Source organism: Oncorhynchus nerka, linkage group LG7 (assembly GCF_034236695.1).
Source record: "Oncorhynchus nerka isolate Pitt River linkage group LG7, Oner_Uvic_2.0, whole genome shotgun sequence".
Classification (NCBI taxonomy): Eukaryota; Metazoa; Chordata; class Actinopteri; order Salmoniformes; family Salmonidae; genus Oncorhynchus; species Oncorhynchus nerka.
The window spans coordinates 72,172,058-72,193,602 of NC_088402.1; the positions used below are offsets into that span (position 1 = coordinate 72,172,058).

General features: G+C 46.9%; 1 protein-coding gene across 1 annotated transcript in view; it reads left to right on the forward strand.

Annotated features, from left to right (window-relative positions):
• LOC115119279 (calmodulin-binding transcription activator 1-like) overlaps window positions 1-21,545 on the forward strand; it is a 727,371-nt gene that overhangs the window by 603,922 nt on the left and 101,904 nt on the right. Inside the window, exon 7 of the mRNA XM_065020792.1 lies at window positions 18,510-18,663. Coding sequence (XP_064876864.1) covers window positions 18,510-18,663 — 154 coding nt within the window. The remainder of the gene's footprint in view (window positions 1-18,509; window positions 18,664-21,545) is intronic.

A 21,545-nucleotide genomic window follows, 5' to 3' on the forward strand; every position in this document is an offset into this window, starting at 1 on the left:
GTCGGGCGTGTGTCGGACCTTGTCGGACGTGTGTCGGGCGTGTGTCGGGCGTGTGTCGGGCGTGTGTCGGACGTGTGTCGGACGTGTGTCGGGCGTGTGTCGGACGTGTGTCGGGCGTGTGTCGGACGTGTGTCGGGCGTGTGTCGGGCGTGTGTCGGACGTGTGTCGGGCGTGTGTCGGGCGTGTTTCGGACGTGTGTCGGGCGTGTGTCGGACGTGTGTCGGACGTGTGTCGGACGTGTGTCGGGCGTGTGTCGGGCGTGTGTCGGGCATGTTTCGGACGTGTGTCGGACGTGTGTCGGACGTGTGTCGGACGTGTGTCGGGCGTGTGTCGGGCGTGTGTCGGGCATGTTTCGGACGTGTGTCGGACACACACACACACACACACACAGACATACAAACACACACATACAGACATACAAACACACACATACACACATTCTCTATCTGTTTTCATTTTTTTATCATGCAGACTTAAATCACACTGCTGGTTGCTAGGAAACCATTTGAGCATTCCTTCCCAGAGGGTTGATGTGTGGATGTCAGATTACCTGTTTGTTTGAATGTGAACTCTGTGTGTGCATGCGTGTGTGTGTGTGTGCGCACATGAGTGTGTGTGTGTGTGTGTGTTTGTGTGCATGTGTGTGTACTTTTGAACATGTGTGTGCATGGGGGGGCTGATGTGTGCATCTCCAGAGAGAGGTCTGGCTAAGCTGAGATCTGGGGCTGCTCCTGTACCCAGCAAAACATCAACCAGGGACTGACAGAACCACAACACAGCACACAGGCTGAAGAGAGGAGTGTGTGGTGATGCTGTTATTGTTTTGTTGTTGCTATTTTTCTACTGGTAACTGTTCACGTTGATCACCAGCGTTATCACTGTGACTGCTGCTGCTGCTGCTGTTGTTTGGTACATAGCTGTGTGTGTTAGCAGAGAACAAAGGCAGATTTATCAGCAAGGTTGTCCTGCAATTTTGGACACACATCAGTCCTCTGTGTGACGTCCTGTTTAGAAATGCACCAGCGCACCTCTCTCCCATGCCTGCTCCTGTGAAGTGCTGGCTAGCTCACAGACCTGGACACAGACACATAAAGAGAAGACCTGGACACAGACACATAAAGAGAAGACCTGGACACAGGGACATAAAGAGAAGACCTGGACACAGGGACATAAAGAGAAGACCTGGACACAGGGACATAAAGAGGAGACCTGGACACAGGGACATAAAGAGGAGACCTGGACACAGGGACATAAAGAGAAGACCTGGACACAGGGACATAAAGAGAAGACCTGGACACAGGGACATAAAGAGAAGACCTGGACACAGGGACATAAAGAGAAGACCTGGACACAGACACATGAAGAGAAGACCTGGACACAGACACATAAAGAGAAGACCTGGACACAGACACATAAAGAGAAGACCTGGACACAGGCACATAAAGAGAAGACCTGGACACAGGGACATAAAGAGAAGACCTGGACACAGGTACATAAAGAGGAGACCTGGACACAGACACATAAAGAGAATACCTGGACACAGGGACATTAAGAGAAGCCCTGGTCACAAGGACATTAAGAGAAGTCCTGGACACAGGGACATAAAATCAAGGCCTGGACACAGGTACATAAAGAGGAGACCTGGACACAGACACATAAAGAGAAGACCTGGACACAGGCACATAAAGAGAATACCTGGACACAGGGACATAAAGAGAAGACCTGGACACAGGGACATAAAGAGAAGACCTGGACACAGGGACATAAAGAGAAGACCTGGACACAGACACATGAAGAGAAGACCTGGACACAGACACATAAAGAGAAGACCTGGACACAGACACATAAAGAGAAGACCTGGACACAGGCACATAAAGAGAAGACCTGGACACAGGGACATAAAGAGAAGACCTGGACACAGGTACATAAAGAGGAGACCTGGACACAGACACATAAAGAGAATACCTGGACACAGGGACATTAAGAGAAGCCCTGGTCACAAGGACATTAAGAGAAGTCCTGGACACAGGGACATAAAATCAAGGCCTGGACACAGGTACATAAAGAGGAGACCTGGACACAGACACATAAAGAGAAGACCTGGACACAGGCACATAAAGAGAATACCTGGACACAGGGACATTAAGAGAAGCCCTGGTCACAGGGACATTAAGAGAAGTCCTGGACACAGGGACATAAAATCAAGGCCTGGACACAGGGACGTAAAGAGCAGACATGGACACAGGGACATAAAGAGCAGACCTGGACACAGGGACATAAAGAGAAGACCTGGACACAGGGACATGAAGAGCAGACATGGACACAGGCACATAGAGACAAGACCTGGACACAGGGACGTCAAGAGCAGGCATGGACACAGGGACATAAAGAGAAGACCTGGACACAGACATATGAAGCGAAGACCCAGGACACAGACACATAAAGAGAAGACCTGGACACAGGGACATAAATAGCAGACATGGACACAGGGACATAAATAGCAGACATGGACACAGGGACATGAAGAGCAGACCTGGACACAGGGACATAAAGACAAGACCTGGACACAGGGACATAAAGACAAGACCTGGACACAGGGACATAAAGACAAGACCTGGACACAGACATATAAAGTGAAGACCTGGACACAGACACATAAAGAGAAGACCTAGACACAGGGACATAAATAGCAGACATGGACACAGGGACATGAAGAGCAGACATGGACACAGGTAAATAAAGAGCAGACCTGGACACAGGGACATAAAGACAAGACCTGGACACAGACATATAAAGCGAAGACCTGGACACAGACACATAAAGAGAAGACCTAGACACAGGGACATAAATAGCAGACATGGACACAGGGACATGAAGAGCAGACATGGACACAGGTAAATAAAGAGCAGACCTGGAAACAGGGACATAAAGGCAAGACCTGGACGCAGGGACATAAAGACAAGACCTGGACACAGGGACATAAAGACAAGACCTGGACACAGGGACATAAAGACAAGACCTGGACGCAGGGACACAAATCAAACAGAGAGCAGGAATAAAAATTGGAGAGAAATTGATAGAGGGAGAGGGAGAAAAAGAGAGAGAGTGATTAGGAGTTGATCGTTGTGTACCTAGGAGTGTGTGTGTGTGTGTGTGTGTGTGTGTGTGTGTGTGTGTGTGTGTGTGTGTGTGTGTGTGTGCGTGTGCGTGCGTGCGTGCGTGCGTGCGTGCCGTGCGTGCGTGTGTGCGTGTGTGTGCTTGCATACGTGTGCGTGCGATAGAGAAGAGATAGAAGAGAGAATCAAAAAGAGAGAACAGTTAAACTGCCTGCGTCCGAGAGGGATACTTGACTTGACTAAACTGGGTGGTTTAGTTGCGGTCTGACTCTGTGTCACCTGGATGGCTGGGCGCTGATCATTAGGTGCCATGGCCATTATGGCAGACGGATGTCTCCTTGATCGGTCCTTCCTAGCCGCATGGCCCCTGGGCAGGGCAGCCGGTCTCCGCCTCAGCCTTTCACAGCATGGCTCTGGGGGCCACCAGGACTAATGGAGAGGGTGGTGGTGCTCTGCTACGGCCTGAGGATGAATAAGTATCCAGTAAATTGTGAGAGCTAGATACTATAACTACCTGCTACAGAACCCTGTGCTGTCTGGCTGGTATCTAGACTACTCTGCCCTGCTCTTCCTTTATACTCAAATAGAGGCTCTTTTTCACATATTACAGATATACACTACCGTTCAAAAGTTTGGGGTTGCTTAGAAATTTCAGTGAAGAGGCGTCTCCGGGATGCTGGCCTACTATGCAGAGTTGCAAAGATAAAGCCATATCTCAGACTGGCCAATAAAAAGAAAATATTTAGATGGGAATAAGAACTCTGCCTACAATTCCAGCATCCCATAGTCGCCTCTTCACTGTTGACCTTGAGACTGCTGTTTTGCGGGTACTATTTAATGAAGCTGCCAGTTGAGGACTTGTGAGGCATCTGTTTCTCAAACTAGACACTGTAATGTACTTGTCCTCTTCTCAGTTGTGCACCGGGGCCTCCCACTCCTCTTTCTACTCTGGTTAAAGCCTGTTTGTGCTGTTCTGTGAAGGGAGTAGTACACAGCATTGTACGAGATCTTCACTTTCTTAGCAATTTGGAATAGCCTTCATTTCTCAGAACAAGAATAGACTGACGAGTTTCTGGCTATTTTGAGCCTGTAATCGAACCCACAAATGCTGATGCTCCAGATACTCAACTAGTCTAAAGAAGGCCAGTTTTATTGCTTCTTTAAACAGAACAACAGTTTTCAGCTATGCTAACATAATTACAAAAATGTTTTCTAAACTTGGATTACCTAACACAACGTGCCATTGGAACAGAGTGATTGTTGCTGATAATGGGCCTCTGTACGCCTGTGTAGATATTCCATTAAAAAACTGCCGTTTCCAGCTACAATAGTAATTTACAACACTAACAATGTCTACACTGTATTTCTGATCAATTTTATGTTATTTTAATGGACCAAAAATGTGCTTTTTTTTTTTTTAAAGGACACTTTTTTGGGGTGAATTTTACCCCCTTTTCACCCCAATTTCGTGGTATCCAATTGTTAGTAGTTACTATCTTGTCTCATCGCAACAACTCCCGGACGGGCTCAGGAGAGACCAAGGTATAAAGCCATGCATCCTCCGAAACCCAACCAAGCCGCACTGCTTCTTAACACAGTGCACATCCAACCCGGAAGCCAGCCGCACCAATGTGGCGACCTGGTTAGCGTGCACCGCGCCCGGCCCGCCACAGGAGTCGCTAGTGCGCGACGAGACAAGGATATCCCTACCGGCCAAACCCTCCCTAACTCAGACGACGCTAGGCCAATTGTGCGTCACCCCATGGACCTCCCGGTCGCGGCCGGCTGCGACAGAGCCTGGGCGCGAACCCAGAGTCTTTGGTGGTACAGCCCTAGACCAACGCGCCACCCGGGAGGCCCAAAAACAAGGACACTTCTAAGTGACCCCAAACTTTTGAACGGTAGTGTAGATAAAGACATAACATGCACATAACACCTTTTACAATAGCCCATGTGAAAGGAGACAGACTCACACACGTACATATGCACCCACACACACATCCAAACACCCCTAGCAGTCCTTTCCCAGAGTGGAGAGGTTCTTCCCCTCTAAGCTGAGTTATTTAACGGCACCTCTTGAGTGATTATGTGCCGCTGAATTAAACATCACAGCTGGGCCTCAGCCGCTGGCTCTCTCACACACACACACACACACACACACACACACACGAACACACACACACACACACACAAACAAACACACAAACAAACACACAAACACACAAACACACACACAGACGAACACACATCTCTCTCTTCCTGTTACTCAAAAGTTCCAACTCTTTAATATGCCGCCTGTACCCCATAGGCAGGCTGGTACAGAAGGTTCTTCAGGAGGTACACAGGCCTTCAGTAGTGGGGAGGAGAGCACCAGATAGATACAATACCTGCTGCCTTCAAAATAGATGTGATGTGAGAGAGACCAGGGAGAGATGTCAAGATGTGACAGAGACCACGCCAGCTCTAGGAAGAGTCTTGGTGGATTCAAACTTCTTCCATTTAAAAATGATGGAGGCCACTGTGTTCTTGGGGACCTTCATTGCTGCAAAATTGTATTGGTACCCTTCCCCAGATCTGTGTCTTGACACAATCCTGTCTCGGAGCTCTATGGACAATTCCTTCGACCTCATGGCTTGGTTTTTGCTCTGACATGCACGGTCAACTGTGGGATCTTATATAGACAGGTGTCTGTCTTACCAAATCATGTTCAATCAATTGAATTTACCACAGGTGGACTCCAATCAAGTTGTAGAAACATCTCAAGGATGATCAGTGGAAACAGGGTGCACCTGAGCTCAATTTTGAGTCTCATAGCAAAGGGTCTGAATACTTATGTAAATAAGGTATTTCTGTTGTTTATTTTTAATACATTTGCAAACATTTCTAAAAACCTGTTTTCACTTTGTCATTATAGGGTATTGTGTGTAGATTGATAAAAAAATAATAATATTGAATCCATTTTACAATAAGACTATAACGTAACAAAATGTGGAAAAAGTCAATGGGTCTGAATCATTTCCTAGTGAGTGCCTCACAGGGGACAAGGTCCTTAGGAGACCCCCTGCCTCCCACCATCCCCCCTGCTGAGTCTCCTCCCATGCCTTTCTCACACAGACCTGGGTGGACACGGCTGAACTGGCCAATTCACAGCATGACACTCCTTGAAACTGGCACGTGCCCTTGGATTGGTACACACCCCAGGCAACAGGAACACCATGGCATGGATGCGGTGGAGCGAAAAGGAGAGGAGGAAGAGAGGGATGGGAGAGAATGAGGGAAAGAGAGGGGGCGGAAGGCAAAGAGCTCTGACACCAGACACCCAATTAGAGTGTCTATACTGAGAGCATTTAACAAAGGCTTTTTGAGAGAGGACCCAGAGAGAGGGGGAAGATGAGTTCAACAGGGACTCCTCCACTACCTAGACAGGAGCTGGCTGCAGGGTGTTTACTCCATTTTAGGTTGTATGATGTGGAGTGTTGTTTGCCTGTTTATGCCGTTGTGTGAGTGTGTGAGTGTGTGTATGCGTGTGTGTGAGGGCCTGTGTGTTTTTGTGTCTTAATGTGTATGGCAGCAACAACATTAGCAGCCACCCCCACACTCCCAAACACACCCTTTGGCGGTGAGAGAGCGACAAAACATTCCAAACAAAAGGATAAAGGAGAAATCTTATGCCTGTGGAGCTGTGGAGGTGAACTTACAGCATCACAGAGGCAGTTGACCTTGAAATGAGCAGCAGTGTTTGGGGACAGCCAGAGAGGGGGGCAGGTAAAGAGGGAGGGATGGAGGCAAGGAGCGACGGGGGAGAAAGAGAGGGACGGAGGGAGGGAGACAGAGAGGAAGGCAGGGAGGGAGGGAGGGAAAATAGGAGGGAGGGAGGGAGGGAGGGAATCCGTGAGGAGAGAGAGAAAAGAGAGAGAGGCAGGCAGGAAGGGAGGGAAATGGGAGCGATGGAGGGAGGGAGGGAGGGAGGGAGGGAATCAGTGAGGAGAGAGAGAAAGAGAGAGAGAGGCAGGCAGGCAGGAAGGGAGGGAAATGGGAGCGATGGAGAGAGGGAGGGAATCAGTGAGGAGAGAGAGAGAGAGACCGAGAGGGAGGCGAGAGAGGGAGGGGTGCGTTTAAGAGCTTAACCCCAGTGCCAGGGGCCAGGAGGCTGCTTAATGACGGGCACACAATGCCATCCATCACCATGCCACCGCCAGGGCAACTGCCCCAGCAAAGCCCACAGAGCACGGCCATAATCACCTCTCACACCCACATACACCAACACACACACACACACACACACACTGCACCTCGGTTTACACACGCACAGATCAGCATGCACACACTTTCAACTGCTAAACACACATGATAATAAACACAGGCCAGGTTTAAGTGCAGGGTGTTAATCACCTAATGGGCACTCTCACACAAACATAATAACTCACACAGACACAGTCCAGCATACAGGAAGAGGTCAGTCCGTTGATTTACCATCATGCAAACATTCTGCAGATTTGAGAGAATGCATGTTTGCATATCACATAAACAAATAATTCCATATTATTTTTCTCACACATGAATACACATATACTAAGACCCTAATATCTGTATACAGTACATCCCTCATGCATTTTCACATCCCCAAAACAAAGTGTGGAATTGACGTTGCACGTTTGTGACAAAATAATTGAGTGTTCCAGTTTACCTCATATTATGCATTGAAATGGATGTCCCTGTAGTGGGCTAGTTAAATTGTCCTTGTTGTGGGCTAGCGTAGCCACATACAATACCAGTCAAAAGTTTGGACACACCTACTCATTCAAGGGTTTTTCTTTATTTGTACTATTTTCTACATTGTAGAATAATAGTGAAGACATCAAAACAATGAAATAACACATATGGAATCATGTAGTAACCAAAAAAGTGTTAAACAAATCAAAATATATTTTATATGTTAGACTCTTCAAAGTAGCCACCCTTTGCCTTGATGACAGCTTTGCACACTCTTGACATTCTCTCAACCTGCCTCAGCTGGAATGCTTTTCCAATAGTCATGAAGGAGTTCCCACATATGTGACCGAAATTGTGTCTTTTACATTGGATAAAAGTAGAGACTCAGAGGTACAAAATGGTATATCATACACTACAGTTGAGGAACAATGGGAAAGTAATCCTGCTTTGAAAGTTGATAAACTTGTAAACTCACTTTTGAGAAAATGGCCTTTGAATGTGTTGGTACTACCACTGGGGGAGCCTGTCTTTGTCTACACCCATTCAGCATTGTTCACACCCTCTTAAGCTTTAGCCCCACACAACTCTTTAAGGGTTGATCCAAGCGTTATGTACTAACAACAGCAGTCAAGCACCCAAGCTAACTTGCTAGTTACTTCCAGAGACAAATGAGAGAACAGCTCACTGAACATTACTCGCCCTAGCAGAGCTGGTTAGGCTGTTATGTTATCAAGAGTGTTGGTGACTGCATCTATGCTGTCAGATTGTCCGCTTGTAAATTCAGAGCGTTTCGCTCTCGGAGCGTTCAGAGCGCACCCTGGACTCTCTGGCCGATGAGTAGGGTTGATCCGAACGTTCAGACCTCACAATGGCAGTCAAGCACCCACGCTAACTAGCTAACATTGGCTAACTTGCTAGCTACTTCCAGACATTAATGAGAGAACACCCCATTTTACTCTCTCTAGCACAGCTGGTCCAGGTGTTTTCATGTTATCCAGAGTGTTGGTGACTGTAACTCTGCTGCTGGCAACAATTTAATTGCACTTTTTTGACAACGTTTACTGACCCCAGGTCATATTCAACAGGTGTTGAGCATCCGTAAATTCATCAGTTATTCTGCGCTCTGGCACACTAAGACGAGAGTGCTTTGAAATTGGAGTAGATAGCCTGACTGAATTTCGAACGCACCCGAAATGGTTACTTGCATAGTGGAGTCTTTTGCTAATGCAGGTAGCTAGCTAGCTAGGTAAACAATGAACCATAATCCCATGACGTTACTACCCTGCATGAATCTGCAGTTAGCTAACCAACCAGGTTCAGTGTTAGCTAGCTAATATTAGGCTATAGCTAGCAAAGCCAATGGCTCTGTTGTGTCTCTGACTGATTAAGTTATATGACATTCTATTTTATCAAATCAATTACCTAATGGTTAATTGATTATGTGATTGAATTAAGTCATGCAACCGTTAACTCATTAATAACCTGGGGCACCACGGAAGCATTAGTTTATATAGAGCGGCTATCTCCCGAATCCACACTTGAAGATCTAAAGATCTTTTATATCAATAGCAATCGGTCATTAATCGTCACCTTATTCAGTCTCATCTGAACATCATAAAATTCTTGGTTATCTTCACGAACCCTGGCTAACAAGTTCAATCAGCAATACAAACATTTGCTTAATTATGTATTTACTAAATACCTAAATAATCACACATAATTACATATACACAGGATGGATCATACATCGATTGCTAATCATGTCATAAAAGAAAAAGTCCCTAGCGGACGAAACCGATATGACGGATGATTACACAAAGAAAAGGGGTTGGATTTGAATAAAAGAGTGGGAAGACTGAGGGACAAAAGGGGATTGGTCTGTGAATCTGATAACACAGAATGTGTAGACTTTACAAGATAAAATTTATGTCATCATCAGATATAATGTCCCAGACACCAACTGATCTGACATCATATTCCTTAAGTACCAATGGACACTTTCAACTGGTTGGATTTCAGAAATATTGTATCTTTCCCCAACCTTTTGATGTTACCATACTCTCTCTATGTTAACCTCATAGTCCGACCCATCCCGGATCCGGTATCGTGACTACGGCTCAAGCTCATTAGCATAACGCACAATGCGAAAAAATATTCCTAAAAATATTTAACCTCCACACATTAACAAGTAAAATAGCTCAAATGAAATATAAACAAGTTGTTTATCTACCCAGCAAGTCAGATTTCTAAAATGTTTTACGGCGAAAACATAGCAAATATTTATATTAGATCACCACCGAAACAAAAGGCAAGCGGCGGCCATTTTGTCCCAGAAAAAATTAAATTTAAAAGTAGGATTAAAAAATAAATAATTCACTAACCTTTTGAAAATCTTCATCAGATGACAGTAATATTACATGTTACACAGTACATTTAATTTTTTTTCAATAATATGCTATATAATATCCATAAATCTCGGTTGACGACATTTAAAAAAAAAACATGCTACTCAAATGTCAGGAGAAATGATGATAGCTCCGACAGATAACGTCAGATAACAAGCAATAAACATGACTAAATATACATGTTCTACATATATTTACAAAGATACACTTCTTCTTAATGCAACCGCTGTATTACATTTATTTTTAACGTTACAGACATCGTTCACTGGGCTATACTATGAGTCGGCGCTCAGATATTAGCATATGTCTCCTCTACGTTTGGAGTCCACAGAAACCCAAAATAACCACATAAATATTCCCTTACCTTTGATGTTCTTCCATCAGAAGACGTAGAAGGAGTCATACTTACCCAATAAATCGTTTGGTTTCACGTTGCGTGTCCCTGTATTAGCATATGCTAACTGCTTCAGCTGAAATGCATCAAAAATGACTTCTGGTCCAGCACTCTTGCGCACCAAAACTTCCAATTTACATATTATATGTCGATTAAACTGGTCAAACGATGTGCAAAATCGAGCTTTATGCTGTTGTTAGCATGTAGAACAAAGGACAGCGCTAACAGACAAACCGGCTTCAAATGCTGCATGTTGGAAAAAGACGCGTGCAATAGAGTGCCCGGTTTTGAGAGGGACACGCGCAATTTCGCGCGCCAAAGGTGCAGGGCTCGTGCGATTCTCACAGTGAACGCGCCATTTGAAAGCAGACATCGCGCTGTACAGATAGAGACTGTTCCTGGATCCGTAGCTGCCTGGGAAGGGTGTTGGCGATGACGTCAAAGTAGACCCAACTTTTCTATTGTTCACAGAGTGTTTGGGAGAATGGCTCTCCTGAGAGTTCTGCTTTACATACAGACATAATTTAAACGGTTTTAGAAACTTTAGAGTGTTTTCTATTCAATAATAATTTTTATATGCATATATTAGCAATTTTGGGAAAAAATATTTTCAGTTTACTATGGGTACGCACTTTCTCCAACAGGGGCAGTATAGAGCGAGAGTTCTAAGAGGTTTTAACAAAGGGCTTTCCAAGAGTCCATTCTGTAGAGTGGAGAGAAAAGGGGGAAGGGGGATCATAAACCTATTTATGGGGGGTTTATAAACCTCACCCTTCGGGCAACGTCATGATAGCTAATAATATGACAATGAATAATAAGATCATACACGTAATGTTAGCTAGCGAGCCAGCCAGCTTACATTATCTAGCTAGCTAACTAAACAATGAACCCTAATCCCAACTCATGACATTACTACCCTGCATGAAACTGCAGGTGGCTAACCAACCAGGTGTAATGTTAGCTAGCTCACATTAGGCTATAGCTAGCCAAGCAAATGGTTCTGAGATACGAATAATAAGATCATAAATGTAATGTTAGCTAGCGAGCCAGCCAACTACTGTTAGCTAGCTAGCTAGGTAAACAATGATACATAATCGCAACTCATAAAATTACTACCCTGCATGAGTCTGCAGGTGGCTAACCAACCAGGTGTAATGTTAGCTAGCTCACATTAGGCTATAGCTAGCCAACTAAATGGCTCTAAGATACAAATAATAAGATCATACACGTAACGTTAGCTAACGAGCCATCCAGCGAACTTCAGCTAGCTAGCTAGGTAAACAATGAACCATAATCACAACTCATGACGATACTACCCTGCATGAATCTACAGGTAGCTAACCAACTAGGTTCAATGTTAGTTAGTTAACATTAGGCTTTAGCTAGCCAAGCAAATGGCTCTGAGATATGAATAATAAGATCATACACATAACGTTAGCTAGCGAGCCAGCCAGCTAACTTTAGCTAGCTAGCTAACAGTACACTTTAACTTCAAATGAAACCACTTTCCGTCAAAATTAGAAACTTAAATTTAGCAAGCTAGACTATCTTATACATCATTCATGGATGGACACGTCTCCTGTTGGATGCCATGGTTGCCCTTAGTTTGAAGATGTAATCCAGAGAGACAGGTGTTTTCTCCATCTCCTTAGCTATCATACTGGAATTCCACTGACTTCAAAACTCGGTCCTCCAGAAAGTGGAGAGCAACACAGTTTTACTACACAATACATTTCAATAAAAGCTGCTTTAGTAAGGATTACCTAAACAGTCTGACCAGCTCAAATAGACAGAAGCATGCAATATGGCAGACCAATCCAAACTAATCTCTCGGCATGTCCAGCCCACCCACCTTCTCCTCCTCCTCCACCTCCTCTGAGGAATGGGTGGTTTTCTCCTGACTTCTCCTCTGAGAACCTGCCTTCCTCCTCTCTCTGTGTATCTGTCTGCTGTCTGATTGCTGCTAGACTCCCTAAGCTTTGAAGTCATTCCCAGACAATCATGGCTAGCGGGATGCTTGCTCGCTTTTTCTGTGGCTAAACCGAATAGGCTCGAAACAATTTTAATCGTGTTTACAGATGGCATACAAGTTTGTTATTAAGGCACATTGTTATTAAGGTTCACCAACAGTGTCACCAGCAAAGCACCACCACACTTCCTCCTCCATGCTTCACGGTGGGAACCACAGATGCGGAGATCATCCGTTCACCTACTCTGCGTCTCGCAAAGACGAGGCCGTAGGAACCAAAAATCTACAAATTAGACTCATCAGACAAACTGACATATTTCCACTGGTCTAATGTCCATTGCTCGTGTTTCTTGGCCCAAGCAAGTCTCTTCTTATTATTGGTGTACTTTAGTAGTGGTTTATATGCAGCAATTTGACCATGAAGGCCTGATTCACGCAATCTCATCTGAACAGTTGATGTTGACCTAGTGTCTGTTACTTGAACTCTATGAAGCATTTATTTGGACTGCCATTCCTGAGGTTGGTCACTCTAATGAACTGATCCTCTGCAGCAGAGGTAACTCTGGATTTTCCTTTCCTGTGGCGGTCTTCGTGAGAGCCAGTTTCATCGTAGCGCTTGATGGTTTTTGCGACTGCAAAATGTTCTTGAAATGTTTAGGATTGACTGACCTTCATGTCTTAAAATAATGAGGGACTGTCGTTTCTCTTTGCTTATTTGAGCTTGACATAATATGGACTTGGTCTTTTACCAAATAGGGCTATCTTCTGTATACCACCCCTACCTTGTCACAACACAACTAATTGGCTCAAACGCATTAAGAAGGAAAGCAATTCCACAAATTAACTTTTAACAAGGCACACCTGCTAATTGAAATGTATTCCCAAGTTACTGCCTCATGCAGCTGGTTGAGAGACTGCAAAGAGTGTGCAAAGCTGTCATCAAGGCAAAGGGTGGCTACTTTGAAGAATCTCAAATATAACAAAACTTTTTTGGTTACTACATGATTCCATTTGTGTTATTTCATAGTATTGATGTCTTCACTATTATTCTACAATGTAGAAAATAGTAAAAATAAAGAAAAACCCTTGAATGAGTAGGTGTGTCCAAACTTTTGACTGGTACTGTATGTCTCTGAAGTAGTTTCTCCTCCCTAGCCTATTTCCATCCATCTTCTCCTCCTCCTCCTCTGAGGAATGGGTGGTTTTCTCCTGACTTCTCCTCTGAGAACCTGCCTTCCTCCTCTCTCTGTGTATCTGTCTGCTGTCTGATTGCTGCTACCCTCCCTAAGCTTTGAAGTCATTCCCCTCCGTGCGGCTGGTGGCTTTATCTTGTTCCTCACTAGGTTTCTCCCATCAGTCCTCAGCTCCTCCACGTCCCACCAAGCCTCCTCTTCTTAATTAAGATCCTTTCATGTTAATGGCTGTTCTTATCGCTCCAGTGCTACGCAGCTCATTGTAAGAGAGAGGCCTAGCTGCTACAGTAACTTTATGCCAGGCAGCACTGGGCCTGGAGCACTCCTCTCCTCTCCTCTCCTCTCCTCTCCTCTCCCTCTCCTCTCCTCTCTTTCTTCTCTCTCCCCCTCCTATCATCCATCCTCTTTCAGAGCCCTCTCTCCTCTCCTCCTCTCTCCGCTCCCAGCCCTCCTCTCTTCTCTCCCTTCCCCACCTCCAATCTCTCCTCCTCTCCCAGCCCCCTTCTCCCAGCCCCCTCTCTCCTCTCCCAGCCCCCCCTCTCCTCTCTTCTCTCCCCTTAATGAGGTCGTGGTACCGTGTTGGTAGTGACGGCTACATGGAGACAAGGGGAGCGGCAAGGAAAGGAGAAAAGAGGAGAGGAGAAGAGAGGAGAGGGCAGAGAACTGTGACAGGGGTCACCAGGGCTTGCAGGCCCATGTTACAGATTACATGAACGTTTCAACCAACGGACAAGCACTGTGGTGTCTGTATCTGTCTGCCAGAGCCTGTTGAGAGCCCTGGGTCTACAGTACATGGCCTGTCCTGGTAGGAGCATTGTCCGACTCTGTAACTGTAACCCTGGTAATGAGGTTCTGGCTGCCTCCTAAATGGCACCCTATTCCCTACATAATGCATGAATTTTGACTAGAGAGCACTATGAAGGGGTAGGGTGCCATTTGGAACCCAGGCTCTTTCCCCTTGCTGTAGCTGTGGCAACATGCCTGGCTGAGCTCTGCTGTATATCAGTGTGGTGTGTACTGACTCCAGAGCAAGGTAGTGGTGCTGAGGCTGAGCTGAGCGGTGTGGGTACCAAAGAAACCTGTTGCCTGGCTACGACTGTACCCTGGTCTTGCGGTAGCGTGATGATGTGTTTTTGGTTTGTGTGTGTGTTGGTGGGGATTGTGTGTGTCTGCGTGTGTACATGTGTGTGATTGTGCAAGGTGTTTGTGTGTGTATATGTGTATATGTGTGTGTGTGTGTGTGTGTATGTGTGTGTGTGTGTGTGTGTGTGTGTGTGTGTGTGTGTGTGGGATGTATGTGTGAGAGTGTATGCGTGTGTTTGTGTGTGTGTGCATGTGTTCACCCCCCCCTTAGTAGACATGCCACCCCTGTGACTGCCTCCCTTAGCCTCGGTAGGTCATTTACTCTGCAACATCCATCCATCTGCTTTGGGGATGTTCACCAGACTACACACTAACACAACAACATAACAACACTGTCTACAAATACACATGATGCATGCATATTGTTTTTTTTACCTCGACTACAACTTGGATGTGCACCATCAATACCTTGGAGCCTCCCACACTAACATGCACACACACACACACACACACACACACACACACACACACACACACACACACACACACACACACAAACACCTTGCACAAACACACACACACACACAAACGCAAACACAAACACACTCCCCCTCCACACACTCCAGCAACCGGATCCCACTCTCCCCCCACCACCATTGCGGAAATGTACAGCTGGAAAGCGGCCCTGTAACCCGCATGGGAAACAAGCAGGAAAACAACCAAAAGACTACATTACACAATTAATCAATAAGTTAATGAGATCTCATTTTCTCTGCAAAACAGTATCCAGGAAAAAGTTCCCCCCTCAGCTTTTCTCCTGTTTCCTTTGGAGAGAAACAAACTGGTGATATTACACAGAGGAAAAGAAAGCAGCCAGCAGGAAATTAAATTAAATTACCATCCTGATAGATTTATGTGACGCTTTACATTTTCATTGTGTTGTTTTCTTGGTGGCGGAGAGGAGGAGGGACTAAGTGGGCCGACGAGAGCTGCTAAATGTGTTGTAAAGGCACTCTGAGGAGAGAGGGGGAAAAGTTACACTTACACACGTCATACGCTGCCTGAGTCCCAAATGGCACTCTATTCCCATTAGGCCTTGGTCAAAGTAGTGCACTACATAGGGAATAGGGTCCCATTTGGGACAAAACCACTGCTGGCTCACACATGGATTTTACAAGTCATAACAGCAAATTCATAATACTAACGCCTACTGTAGCTAGCTGTAGCTGGCCTCTACAGATTACTGTTGTTTGGATGAGCTGTAAGGCTGCCAGCCAAATGTTCCCATTCATTGTAGGGCAGGGACCAATGTGTGTGTGTGGTAGGGAACAGCAGTGTGTGTCTTTATGTATGGGTGGGGTTTAAATGGAGGGGAGGGGGCGTGGGGCTGCTATGTGGGTAGAAGTTATGTTTTGTGTGTGTGTGTCTGTGTGCGTGTGCAATATGTGTGTGTGTGTGTGTTTGTTTTTATTGGTGTGTATGAGTGCCTTCCCCAATGTGCTCATGAGTGTGTGCTGTGGCCCTTTATTCGCCCCTATCGTGCTAGTTAAGGATTGAGGCCATGGCCTGGCGATTACCACAGCTGGTGATGCCATCTGGGGGCATCACACGCCCGCCCGCCCTGTCACCATGAAAGCGGGGCCAGCCGTCTCAGGGTGTTGACTCCAATGGCAGGGAACAGGGACAACGTTTATCACAGAGGAGATAACACATCTCCTTGTCCAGCTGTGTTGGTGGGGTGAGGGCCATAGATCAGACTGGTGTGACACGGACTAAATATCCAGATACCAGTACCACTACAAAAGACCTATCAAAGAATAGCCCTTTTTTCCCACCAGGAGCTGAAATTAATAAGTCAACTAAATCAAGAAAATGACTCTGTAATAACAACCATTAGGCTTTTTTAAGATAATATCATTTTATTGTTTTGAATATGAGATGATTCCAACACTGGTTGGCCCTATGCACAAATCACTGAACATGGCTTATGTATAATAGACACTTTTAGCAGTATTTTGAGAGAACCTGTGCAGGTCAGAATGGACTATTATGCTGTACCTTTATTATCCCTTGGGTTTCTCTCTCCTCCCTCCATCTTTATTATCCCTGGTGTATCTCTCTCCTCCCTCCATCTTTATTATCCCTGGTGTTTCTCTCTCCTCCCTCCATCTTTATTATCCCTGGTGTATCTCTCTCTCCCTCCATCTTTATTATCCCTGGTGTTTCTCTCCTCCCTCCATCTTTATTATCCCTGGTGTTCTCTCCTCTCCTCCATCTTTATTATCCCTGGTGTTTCTCTCTCCTCCCTCCATCTTTATTATCCCTGGTGTTTCTCTCTCCTCCCTCCATCTTTATTATCCCTGGTGTTTCTCTCTCCTCCCTCCATCTTTATTATCCCTGGTGTTTCTCTCTCCTCCCTCCATCTTTATTATCCCTGGTGTTTCTCTCTCCTCCCTCCATCTTTATTATCCCTGGTGTTTCTCTCTCCTCCCTCCATCTTTATTATCCCTGGTGTTTCTCTCTCCTCCCTCCATCTTTATTATCCCTGGTGTATCTCTCTCCTCCCTCCATCTTTATTATCCCTGGTGTATCTCTCTCCTCCCTCCATCTTTATTATCCCTGGTTAATCTCTCACCCCTCCCTCCATCCTTGATCAAGGTAGAGCGAGAGGATAAGGGGGTTGGAGAGGGGAGTGGAGGAATGAATGGTACAGATGAATGGTTTGGACCAGTAGGGAGCACAGACCTAGTAGCATGTTGATTTAGAATCCACTTAGCACTGAAGTAGCTTCAAACTACATGCAAACACATGCTGTCATTACATTTATTTTGTTACTTTAACAGGTCTGTGTGTGTGTGTGTGTGTGTGTGTGTGTGTGTGTGTGTGTACACCTAATGAGAGTGAGTGTGGTGCATGTGTGTGTTGTTATTGGCATTAGTGTGTTACTAATAAATGGAGTCTTAAGGAGCGGAGTGGGAGTGTTTCTCCAGCCACTGTTTACTCTGCACAGTAATCAAAGCTATTCATGATTACAGAAGAGAATTGATGTTATTCACACCGGCTCAACCGGTCTTTTAAATGACACCAATTTTTCATAAGCTGTCAATTTAGGGAATTTACATACTGTAGGTAACAGTTGTGGCGGGTAAATTGGTGGATCTGACTGGGTACACAGGCAAGTTAATAGAGGGCATTGGCTCGGCATGTGGGAGGACTACACAAAATGCTATAAGTGTGTTACATGCACATAGCAAGGCCATTACCACACACGCAGACACACAATCTTCCAGAGGTTTTAACATCCCCTCCACATATTTCTTCAGAGACACATTCATGTTTTGCTTCTCTTTCTCTGTCTCTCTTACCCTCTCTCTATCACTCTCTCTCTGTGAGCTTTTCTCACTCAATTATTTGTGTGAGAGTTACCATGTCTCTCCAACAGCAGCCTATTCCAGCAGCATGTCTGTGTGCTAACACAACAGCTGTAATGCTGGAAGGTGTTACACTTCCAGCAGGGTCTCTCTCTCTCTCTGGGCCTATGTGTGATTCCCATTCTCTCTCACTGTTACCAGACCCACATCATCTGAGTCTGCTGACTAACCTAAGGTTCCCCTCCTTCTCTCCCTCCCTCTCCAGAACCCTGACATCGTGCTCGTCCACTACTTGAATGTGCCGGCCATAGAGGACTGTGGGAAACCATGCGGGCCAATCCTGTGCTCCATCAACACAGACAAGAAGGAATGGGCCAAGTGGACCAAGGAGGAGCTGATTGGCCAGCTCAAGCCCATGTGTGAGTATCTGACCTATCACATTTAGAGCGCCAAGCCTTTTCAAAGTCTTATTCATTACAGGTGCAAGCTCTTCTCAAGGGTCTAGCCCTAAGAGCCCCAGACACTCATGTCTGGGTCTTTAATGCTCAGACCTCTCCTAGCCTTATTAATGTACCCACACAGGCTCTCTTAGAGACCTGGCCTGGTTACTATGTTGTTATTGTGTTCCTGACTGGTGCTGTCTGGTAAACAGAGGTCACCTATCACCCAGCACCACGGTGCCCAGCTTAAGAGCACACAGCCCAACACAGGCCCTGGCCACCCATCCTCCCAGTCAGGCAGCAGAGCAGAGCAGGCCCAACACAGGCCCTGGCCACCCATCCTCCCAGTCAGGCAGCAGAGCAGAGCAGGCCCAGCACAGGCCCTGGCCACCCATCCTCCCAGTCAGGCAGCAGAGCAGAGCAGGCCCAACACAGGCCCTGGCCACCCATCCTCCCAGTCAGGCAGCAGAGCAGAGCAGGCCCAGCACAGGCCCTGGCCACCCATCCTCCCAGTCAGGCAGCAGAGCAGAGCAGGCCCAGCACAGGCCCTGGCCACCCATCCTCCCAGTCAGGCAGCAGAGCAGAGCAGGCCCAGCACAGGCCCTGGCCACCCATCCTCCCAGTCAGGCAGCAGAGCAGAGCAGGCCCAACACAGGCCCTGGCCACCCATCCTCCCAGTCAGGCAGCAGAGCAGAGCAGGCCCAACACAGGCCCTGGCCACCCATCCTCCCAGTCAGGCAGCAGAGCAGAGCAGGCCCAACACAGGCCCTGGCCACCCATCCTCCCAGTCAGGCAGCAGAGCAGAGCAGGCCCAGCACAGGCCCTGGCCACCCATCCTCCCAGTCAGGCAGCAGAGCAGAGCAGGCCCAACACAGGCCCTGGCCACCCATCCTCCCAGTCAGGCAGCAGAGCAGAGCAGGCCCAACACAGGCCCTGGCCACCCATCCTCCCAGTCAGGCAGCAGAGCACAGCAGGCCCAGCACAGGCCCTGGCCACCCATCCTCCCAGTCAGGCAGCAGAGCACAGCAGGCCCAGCACAGGCCCTGGCCACCCATCCTCCCAGTCAGGCAGCAGAGCAGAGCAGGCCCAACACAGGCCCTGGCCACCCATCCTCCCAGTCAGGCAGCAGAGCAGAGCAGGCCCAACACAGGCCCTGGCCACCCATCCTCCCAGTCAGGCAGCAGAGCAGAGCAGGCCCAGCACAGGCCCTGGCCACCCATCCTCCCAGTCAGGCAGCAGAGCAGAGCAGGCCCAACACAGGCCCTGGCCACCCATCCTCCCAGTCAGGCAGCAGAGCAGAGCAGGCCCAACACAGGCCCTGGCCACCCATCCTCCCAGTCAGGCAGCAGAGCACAGCAGGCCCAGCACAGGCCCTGGCCACCCATCCTCCCAGTCAGGCAGCAGAGCACAGCAGGCCCAGCACAGGCCCTGGCCACCCATCCTCCCAGTCAGGCAGCAGAGCAGAGCAGGCCCAGCACAGGCCCTGGCCACCCATCCTCCCAGTCAGGCAGCAGAGCACAGCAGGCCCAGCACAGGCCCTGGCCACCCATCCTCCCAGTCAGGCAGCAGAGCAGAGCAGGCCCAACACAGGCCCTGGCCACCCATCCTCCCAGTCAGGCAGCAGAGCACAGCAGGCCCAACACAGGCCCTGGCCACCCATCCTCCCAGTCAGGCAGCAGAGCAGAGCAGGCCCAGCACAGTGCAGTGGAGAGCTCTATTAATAAACACCAGTGTATGGGAGAAAGAGCATCTATAGTAACTCACCAGAAATCCTACACACATCGCCTCTCTTAATTCAATTTTAATTGAACTCTAGAGGGTTTTATTGGCATGGAAAATATATGTTTACATTGCCAAAGCAAGTGAAATAAACCATCAGAAATGAACAGTAAACATTTCAAAAGAATAGAGACATCTCAAATGTTATATTATGGTTATGTACAGTGTTTAAATGATGTGCAAATAGTTGAAGAACAAAGGGGAAAAATACATTAACAAATATGGGTTGTATTTACAATGGTGTTTGTTCTTCACTAGTTTCCCTTTTCTTGAGGCAACAGGTCACACATCTTGCTGCTGTGATGGCACACTGTCATATTTCACCAAATAGACATTTGATTTATTTCAGAATTCTTTGTGGGTTTGTGTAATCTGAGGGAAATATGGTCATACATTTGGCAGGAGGTTAGGAAGTGCAGCTCAGTTTCCATTTTGTGGGCAGTGAGCACATAGCCTGTCTTCTCTTGAGAGCCAGGTCTGCCTATGGTGGCCTTTCTCAATAGCAAGGCTATGCTCACTGAGTCTGTACATAGTCAAAGCTTTCCTTAATTTTGGGTCAGTCACAGTGGTCAGGTATTCTGCCACTGTGTACTCTCTGTTTAGGGCCAAATAGCGTTCCAGTTTGCTCAGTTCTTTCCAATGTGTCAAGTAATTATAATTTTGTTTTCTCATGTTTTGGTTGGGTCTAATTGTGTTGCTGTCCTGGAGTTATGTGGGGTCGGTTTGTGAACAGAGCCTAATGAACAACTTGCTGAGCAGACGTATCTCTCTGTAGGTGATGGCTTTGTTAGGGAAGGTTTGGGAATTTCTTCCTTTTAGGTGGTTGTAGAATTGAAAGGCTCTTTTCTGGATTTTGATAATTAGAGGGTTGATCCATGTCTCCGTTGGGACCAAAAAGCCAAGGGACTGAAGGGCAGCATAGGCTGAGATGAACTCTGCGTTCTGACCGCAGATCAGCAGTTCCAAATGCTGCCAGATACCCGGAATTCCACCTGGGTTTTGCGTGCAGGATACACTAAATCAGAAGGGTTGCAGACAAGGGGTGGGGAGCGTCTGTAAAGCCTACAGGGAGAGGAACTAAC